We start from the raw sequence: 8,662 nt of genomic DNA, 5'->3' as shown, positions 1-8,662 counted from the left end.
TGCCTTTACTAACCAAGAATATTTCCCTCGTGACACAAAATCCATCTTCAGCAAGTTATTAAAGAGTCATTAAGTTGTGTCCTTTGAAAGAACTGCCAATTTCAGAATATTTTTTTAAAACTGTGTAAAGAAGGATCTTCAACACCATCCACACATTTAGCATAACAGTTCAAATAAGCACTTTCTTGTGAGAACAAATCAGTGGTGCAAGCCCTCCATCCTGACAGGGATACCCAATGCTGGCACAACACATGCAAAAAAATTGAAAAAAAACCCAAACCACAAACCCAAACCTCACCCTGCCATAACTTAATGGGAGTACACTAATTCTGGTGAGAGAGGCATATAATGCTACAAAAAAAAAAGGACATAATACACCTTTAGGCTGCCACAGAATAAGTAATTGATATTGGGCATAATTTTACACGCTCTTCCCTTGTAGCTTTTTTGCCCAATTTGTACGCCTGTTATTTGCATACTGATTAGAATTAACTAATTCTTACTTTCATTTGAAACTTGTCGTGTATTTAACAAGCGATCCAGAAGGCTCTGCCCAGGACAAGACACACTTTTTTAAAGGCCTGTTACCTCTGGATACCCAAAGAGAGCTGAAAAACTCAGCAACTGCAACCCAAGGGGGCTGAGAGCCAGGACAAGGGGAGCAGCCTCCGGCAGCGGCGGGTCGCTAGCAGGGACTGACAAACGCCAGGCAGACCCGCCCTTTCCTGGCCAGTACGACCTCGTTGTCGAACCACAGCCATCCCGGGGGGGATTCTGAGCTGTACGGGCTTACAGCGAAGCTTACGGGGAAGCAGCGACCATATAAATCCCAGCGAGGAGCCCTTACGCCACCCCAGCAGCAGCGGAGGCTCCCAGCCAGGAGGTGCCGAACGGAAGCGGCGTGACGGGCCGCCACCACGCGGCCGCGGGTGGCGAGCGGCAGAAACAGGGCTGCGCCGCAGTGTCCAGCGCCCCTTTGGCACCGGACGCGCTTTATTCGCGCCCGTTGCCTCTTCCAGCCGCGGGGCCAAGCTCACGGCCGTACGGCCGGCAAAACATGCAAAATAAACCGGGCCCTGCCCCCCTCCCCCCCGGCGCCGCTCTCCCGCGCCGCGCTGCCGGCACGCCCTGCTCCCGCCCAGCCCCCACCCGGCGTCAGCAGGCCCCCTTCCCCCCGCCCCGCGGGAAATCAACGGCAGCGGCAAGCAGCCCCGCCCCCACCCCCGGGGCGCGGGCGCCCCCACCGGTATGCGCGGGGGGGAGGGGAGCGGCCCCGCTCCCACTGGCTGACTGCCGGAGCGGGCGGGAAGCAGGCCGCCAGGGAGCCAATCGGAACGAGAGGACGCCCCGCCCCCGCAGGAAGAGCGAGGCCAGCACCGCCCCCGCCCGAGGCGGCAGCCGAAGTGCTTGGGCGCGCGCCCCGCGGTGGCTGACGGGCGCCCCTGGCGGGCGCCGGGAGACACCAGCGCCAGGCCCAGCGTCACCGCCCGGGGGGCCCGGCCCCCTGTTCCGTCACGGCTACGCCACCGCCGGGGAGCGTACCCGAGCGCGAGGGGGCAGACAGGGCAGCCTGCCTGCCCCGGCTCCGGCGGGGGAAACGATGGGGCAGGAAATCACCCTCCCCCCCCGTGGGCAGGGCGCTGTCACACCCCTGAAACTGCCTCCCCTCGTTCGGCCTACGGCCGTGCCCGCGGGGAACGCGGGGCCCTCGCACTCGCGACAGGATCGCAGTCGGTGGGAAGGGCGGGCGAGGCCGGCCCGTCTCGCCCGCGTCCCCCCGCGGGCGCTGTGGTAGGCCCAGCCCGCAGGCGTCCGTGCCGCCGCCCACCCGCGCTGCTCGGGGGGCTCCCAGCAGGGGCTACGCAGCTCCACTCCCCCCGGCACGAGCTCCCGGCGCCGCCCCGACCGGCGGCGGGGAGCCGCCCTAGGCAGCTCCCCCGCCGTCCCCTCCCTACCCCTCCCCCGCCCCGCGGCGCCCGCCCGCCGCCGCCGCCGCGGGAGGGGCCAGGCGGTTCCCGTCGCGCGCCAGCACTGACCTGGGGGAGGGGGCGAACCGCTCTCCGCCGCGCGAGCCGCGGCCCCGCCCACCGCCCGCCGAGCTCCGCCAGCGCGCGCGGGCCGCCAGGCTCCGCCCGCCCGCCCGTCGCCGTGCCGCGCGGCGGGCGCGGCTGACTCACCAATAACGTCCGGCTGCCTCGCCCCACTTCCGGGGGGCGGTCCGCCGGCTCGCGGGGGCGGAGCAAGATGGCGGCAGTAACGGCGTTACCGGTCTCCCTCTCGGGCAGGTTTAAGGGGTCTGTCACAGCCTGGCGCGCTCGTGGCCGGCAGCGGGGTAGGGGACGGGAGGGAGCTGAGGGTCCGGCCGGTGCCCCCCACCCCTGACTGGGGAGGGGCTGCTTTCGGGCTCTGGGCATCTCGGTCGGGGCCTCCGGCCTAGCGCCGGGCGGGGCCGGGCCGGGGACCGTCTCTCGGCCTACTCGTGCGGGCGGGGACAGCGCCAGCGTAGCGTCGAGGACGGGCCTGCTCGGCCGGGGACGTTGTCGCCGGGAGGTGGCGCTGTGGGCACTATGCTACCGGCTCCGCATCCGCAGGGGCGGGCGCCGCTTGGGGCCGGCCTTTCCTCGCCTCGCCCGCGCTTCCCGTTGTGGCTGCCCCTGCCTGTTAGCTGGCCGGAATAGGTCTTGGGAGGGTGTCGGGCACATTGTTGTTTTTCCCGAGTTTCTTCTCAGTAGCGGGTATGTGTTCGGCTCTGAGTCTGTGAGGCTGGGGCTCCGACTCACACGGTAGAACTCTTCAAATAAAAATCATTCTTCAAGCTCACTCTGAGGGCTGGTCACCTTTTTTGCTCATTGTCCTATATAAACAGTGTCTGGGGAAAATGTAAATCAAGTATGTAGTTGAGAGCAAGTAGTGTGGATTTTCTTGTTGATACAAGATACACTTAAACTTTGAACAAATCTCTATGCTTTTAAACTTATTTCCTTGACTTTACACCTGGGTAACTGAGCAATTAGAGAATGCATTTTAGCCTAGAATTAACTGCAGTTTCCACTGTCTTAGCAGGGTAGGTCTCTTAGCATTTTCTTCCCTGAAAAGACTGACGGTTATCTTTTTCTTCAAAAGTAGACTGAGGAACCAGACCAATTTAAGGTTTTTTGTTTGTTTCGTATTGGTGTCCACATAAGCTTTTTTGAGACCTTGCATTTATTTAAACAACTAGAAGATATGTCATCATTTCCTCTCAATAAAAGTTTGATCATTTTCTCCAGTGAAAGTTTGATGTTCTCCTTTTTAGATCCTTTGCATATTTTACAATTAAAGACAGACTGCCCCAGATTCTCACAAGAGTTATTGATACTCTGCATCGACATAAAAATGAGTTTTTTGAAGAACATGGTGAGGTAAGAGTAAGGTCTCTTTTTGTCTGAGGTTTTCCCCCCACCCCTAACTGTTGAGTCTCCTTCTCTGCCTTGTTTTTACCGGTTTCTTACTACAGTCATTATTTGTCTGTCTTAATCTTTTGTCTGTTGTTTTTTTTCCTTGACTGTCATCTCTTTCTTGTAGCTATTTTTCATTAATTATGTAACTCACCTTTTGTCTAACCTTTTTCTGATCTATCTGTTCTGCAGCTGCTTCACTTTCTCAGGGTTTTTGTGTTGATGTAGTGTTTAATAGACTGTAGCGTCTTCTGAACATGGCAATGGTTCAAATACTCTGTTCCCCGCTAATAAGCAAGAAGTTCAATGTAAAAAGTCCCATGTGCAATTCTTGTTAGGATGTTAGGTGCAAAATGAGCTTCATTCACCAGAATGTGACTGGTTGAATCAAGCTCTGATTTGTCAGGGGCTCGTATTTGGCACTTAAAACTTTACTTAAACTTAAAACTTTACTTAAAAAAAGTAAGTTTAAAAAAAAAACTTTACTTTTTACTTATGTAAAACTTTTGGCACTTTATCACTTACATTTTTCACAAGAAATTGATCTGTGTCTCTACAGGAATAAATGTTCAGAATAGGATCTTTTGTTCTCTGCTTGTTTCAGAAGGGTGTTGAAGCAGAGAAGAGAGCTATATCTTTCCTCTCCAAGCTGCGGAATGAATTGCAAACAGACAAACCAGTGACCCCGTTAGAAGATGAGCTGCCTGATGCTGCACTGTGGAACCAATACCTAGACTACCAACGAAATTTATCAAATGGAAATGGAGAACCGAGTTGGTTTCAGTCCCCTTGGTTATATGTAGAGTGTTATATGTATCGAAGAATTCATGCAGCATTAGCACAGAAGTAAGTATTTACTAGCTTGGTATACTACTCTGCAAAAGATTGTTCCTTCCCGTTTTTATTTTAGGAGAAAGGAAGACAGCTGAGGGGTAAGATAAAGGAAAATCTTAAGCTTTTAGCATATTCCTCTTCCCTTGTCTCAAACCTCAGATTTAAAATTAATACTTCTTCCATGCAGCAGAATTTGAAGCTCATTAGGTTTTTTTTATGCTTCAGTTTCTGTGACTTGGTATACATGAAAACTTGTAAGCTTGACTGTATAACTTGACCTTCTTGCAATATGCATTGAGATATTAAAGTTATTTAGCATTTCTAAAAGGTTTGCTAGTCTAGAATTATCTCTTAAGACGTATGTTAGCCTAAAACACAACATGCGAGAGCCAGTAATCTGTTGGGCATTCTAACTTGTTTTGCTGCTCAAAATCTGAAGTTACCATTTGGGAACTGTTTCTTACAGCAATAGACCCACCTTATGCAGCTACATCCCCTGTTCATTCTATACCATCTTCTTAGTTACAGCAGTGTTTGCAGACCATATGTTGCATTGAACTTTGGCAGCTGATCCTGGTTAAAAATAACTTGGCAGGAAAAACTTGTTGTGCTGGTACTGTGGAGAGGTGCCAGCACAATGTAGTGGGGTAGGAGTGAGCAGTTTAAGTTTCTGTTGCTGCCAAAAAAAAAAGCAAAAGCTCCATGCGTACTGGATTTGCCCTTAGTGTTACAGAAACATAGTAATGGGACTCTTGTTTGTACTGGTATATTGCGTAATTTGAACTCTTGTAGCAAAAACTTCAAATACAAGATGGATCTGCTGGATTGCACTTAAAAAACTGAGCAGATACTTTTCATTAGTAAGCTTTAAGTTTCTTGATCTCCATTATTTAGCGGCTCTTAAGCACATGCGTGGGTGGAAGTTCAGTCATTTGTCAAAAGGTGTATGTGCAAATATGTCTCAATAGATGAGTCTGTATTATATATTACAAGAACTGAATTCTTTTGTCATCACTCTCATGTTAATTTTCTAGGGTCCTAGTTAAAAACTTCTCACACGAATAACTTCATGTCACTGTAAGAGACTTCGCTGTGGGAAGTACACTTCAGCACACACAAACACACTTAAAATTGGTCCAGCAATTAGTTACATTAGTTCACTTGTAGGTTACAGTTTTAATTCTCCGTGTCTGAAGACTGGAGTTCAAAACTGTCACTGTATATGCAGATGTGTTGTGACTGAACACTTGTTCACTTTCAGAATGTATTGCTAGAAAGACAAAGATGTCTTCAGTACTGTCTGTTTCAGTGTAAAACAGGTAACAGGCTGTTATTGCAATGTGTGAAAATCTAATATGACAAATCAGAAGTGGAAAAATCTTATTAGGGCCTGTAGTACAGCCTAAAAAAGCTGAACTTCAAGCTTGCATTTTCAGGTGTGCTTCATGTGCTGTCATGGAAAATGTGGCAAGTATGTTAATATATTTGTTCTCCAATTTTTAGCCCACCTATTGACAACTTTGATGTATTTAAAGAAGGAAAAGCTCAAAATTTCTTTGAATCCCAAGAGGCTGTTATTGCCTTATGCACTTACTTTCAGGAACTTCTTAAAAACATCAAGGATCTAGATGAAAAGCAACTTCAGGAGGAACTTTTTAAGCTATTGCAGGTAAGTCAGTAGTGGTTAACATAAGAATTTAAAATATCTCTTATGTAACAAACAAAACCTTGAGGTTATAACCAATCTGAACTTCATATGGAAACAAAAATATGGTTCTCTTGTTTGTAAAAATGCGATGAAATCCTGACAGCCATACTGCATTGCTGCTCCTCTGGAAATAGTTAGATTTTGGTTACTTGTATTAAATGTGATATTTTCATTATACTGCTGGTCTTCATTGCGTATTTGAAAACTCAGCTTTTTTCAAAAACCTCCTCAAATCTCAAGTCTCAAAACCCCTCAAAACCAGTATCTCTAAAACATTTTATGTCAAGTTCCAGATGGCCTTTTTGTTGTTTAACTATAAAATTTTAAAACAGTTCATTTTATTGACACTCTAAACATTTTTAGGCTTCTTTGGAAAAAAGTTAGAAGTCAGTCTGGGCCAGAAGTGGTTTAAAAGCTTTATAACTGCATTATTAGTGGAAAATAATGCCTTTGGGTAGAATACAAAGTATCGTAGGACTGCAAATAAGTCCATTAGCTGACAAGTATTGATGAATCTTTATAAAGACCTCATTAGTGTGTACTTAAAATACACGTTCTTACTTGGCTGCATGTAATACTAAAATAAACCTGCTTTTATTACTTCTTTTTCTGTGTTACCACTCACATTTTCTGGGTTTACGATATGGAGAATGTTTGTGTTTTGTGATCAGTGTATTTATGTTGATCTAAATCTTCTGGGCCCCTCACTACAAGAAGGATGTTGAGGTGCTGGAGCGTGTCCAGAGAAGGGCAACGAAGCTGGTGAGGGGTCTGGAGCACATGTCTTATGAGGAGCGGCTGAGGGAACTGGGGTTGTTTAGTCTGGAGAAGAGGAGGCTGAGGGGAGACCTTATCGCTCTCTACAACTACCTGAAAGGGGGTTGTGGCGATGAGGGTGTTGGCCTCTTCTCCCAAGTAACTAGTGATAGGACAAGAGGAAATGGCCTCAAGTTGCGCCAGGGGAGGTTTAGATTGGATATTAGGAAAAATTTCTTCACTGAGAGGGTGGTCAGGCATTGGAACAGGCTGCCCAGGGAGGTGGTGGAGTCGCCATCCCTGGAAGTGTTCAAAAAACGTGTGGATGTGGCGCTTCAGGACATGGTTTAGGGGACATGGTGGTTCTGGATTAATGGTTGGACTTGATGATCTTAAAGGTCCTTTCCAACCTAGTGATTCTGTGTGTGTGATTCTGTGTGTGATTCTGTCTGTGTCACTTCTCATGCATGTTTCTGCTGTCTTCATAAATACAGAACATTGTTTGGTTTCTTCCACAAAATCTTGTCTATATTAAGATTTCTGTACAAGAAGTTGGGTTTTATTAAAACTTGGAGGAAAATGTGGAGTTAGAGACTTCATGCGCCTAAAATAAAAACAAAGAAACAAAATCTTTAGTGTATGTGAAGTTTAGAATGTAACGACAGTGAGACTTAGTGAATGTTTTTGTTTTTGTTTTTTTTTCCTCCTTCTAGGTGTCATTGTGGGGCAATAAGTGTGACCTTTCTTTTTCAGCTGGTGAAGACAGCTCTCAGAAATCTAGTCTTTTACAATCCCTGGAAAACATGATACCTTACATCTTAGTGAATGATATGGAAAAACTTTGGTCACTACTTGTAAATGCCAAAAAAAGAAATACAGAAGAAAGTAGTGTTAGAGTTGACATAATCCTGGATAATGCTGGATTTGAACTTGTAAGTGATCTTGTGTTGGCTGACTTCCTGTTATCATCAAAGCTAGCTGATGAAGTCCATTTCCATGGAAAAAGTATTCCATGGTATGTGTCAGATACCACAAAGCGTGATTTTAACTGGACTATTAAACAGCTGCAGTCAGCTAATCATATGTGGATGTCTAGATGTGGGATAAACTGGGAGGGCAATTTGAAAAAGGGAGTTTGGGTTTATCATGATCACATGTTTTGGACTTTGCCGCATGACTTTTCCAGTATGGCTGAAGTTGCTCCTGACTTGTATGCTGATCTGCAGAAGTCAAACTTGCTTCTTTTCAAAGGTGACCTGAACTACAGAAAATTAACAGGAGATAGAAAATGGGAGTATACTCTTCCATTTCATCAAGCCTTGAACAAGTTTCATCCTGCGCCTCTCTGTAGTTTGAGAACACTCAAATCTGACACTCAGGTTGGCCTGAAACCTGGACAAGGTGAACAAATTCAGGCTTCTGAACCTGAATGGATGGTAAATGGAAAATATGGGGTAGTTCAGTTTGATGCTGCTCTCTAGGTAAATGATTCTTAATATTCTGAAAGAGAGATTCAGTCTGAGTTTTAACTACTTTCTCTGTTTCATGCTTGGCTTCAGCAAAGGTCATTTTTTGTTTTGCACTTTTTACTGCCAAGTGATTTGTTGTTGTTGTTCCACAAGAGACTTTAATGTTGTGCAAAAGTTTACAAACTGTCTTGGTATACATAAATTAATCTGTATTTCAATATATTTTGTTTTCATAATGTCCAATGTCAGCAGACGTTTAAGATGAACATTTAGTTGTCCATAATATTTTCTTTCCTCATCACTGGGTATAAGAGTTTATTTCTATCAAGTGAAAAATCTGCTTCAGAAAACATTTCCTCAATCCCACATTAGCATGGGACTTAATTATTTCAGGATAATTTGTGCTGCACATGCCATGCATTGCATGAAAATTAGTATTTTGGAGAATGTCCAAATTA

At 46.7% G+C, this 8,662-nt stretch overlaps 1 protein-coding gene across 1 annotated transcript; it reads left to right on the top strand.

Moving 5' to 3' along the window:
• Positions 1-2,244: 2,244 nt before the first annotated feature.
• ARMT1 (acidic residue methyltransferase 1) lies at positions 2,245-8,216 on the top strand (the record flags this gene model as incomplete). The annotated part of the gene is made up of 5 exons (XM_081998096.1): positions 2,245-2,294; positions 3,296-3,401; positions 4,042-4,283; positions 5,775-5,940; positions 7,449-8,216. 5 exons carry the CDS (start codon positions 2,245-2,247, stop codon positions 8,214-8,216), a joined length of 1,332 nt encoding a protein of 443 aa, XP_081854222.1.
• Between the last annotated feature and the right edge of the window lie 446 nt (positions 8,217-8,662).

This window comes from Phaethon aethereus, assembly GCF_964289735.1.
Source record: "Phaethon aethereus genome assembly, chromosome: 3".
Classification (NCBI taxonomy): Eukaryota; Metazoa; Chordata; class Aves; order Phaethontiformes; family Phaethontidae; genus Phaethon; species Phaethon aethereus.
The sequence above is the reverse complement of the archived record's forward strand: the minus strand, read 5'-3'. Positions and strand labels throughout refer to the sequence as shown.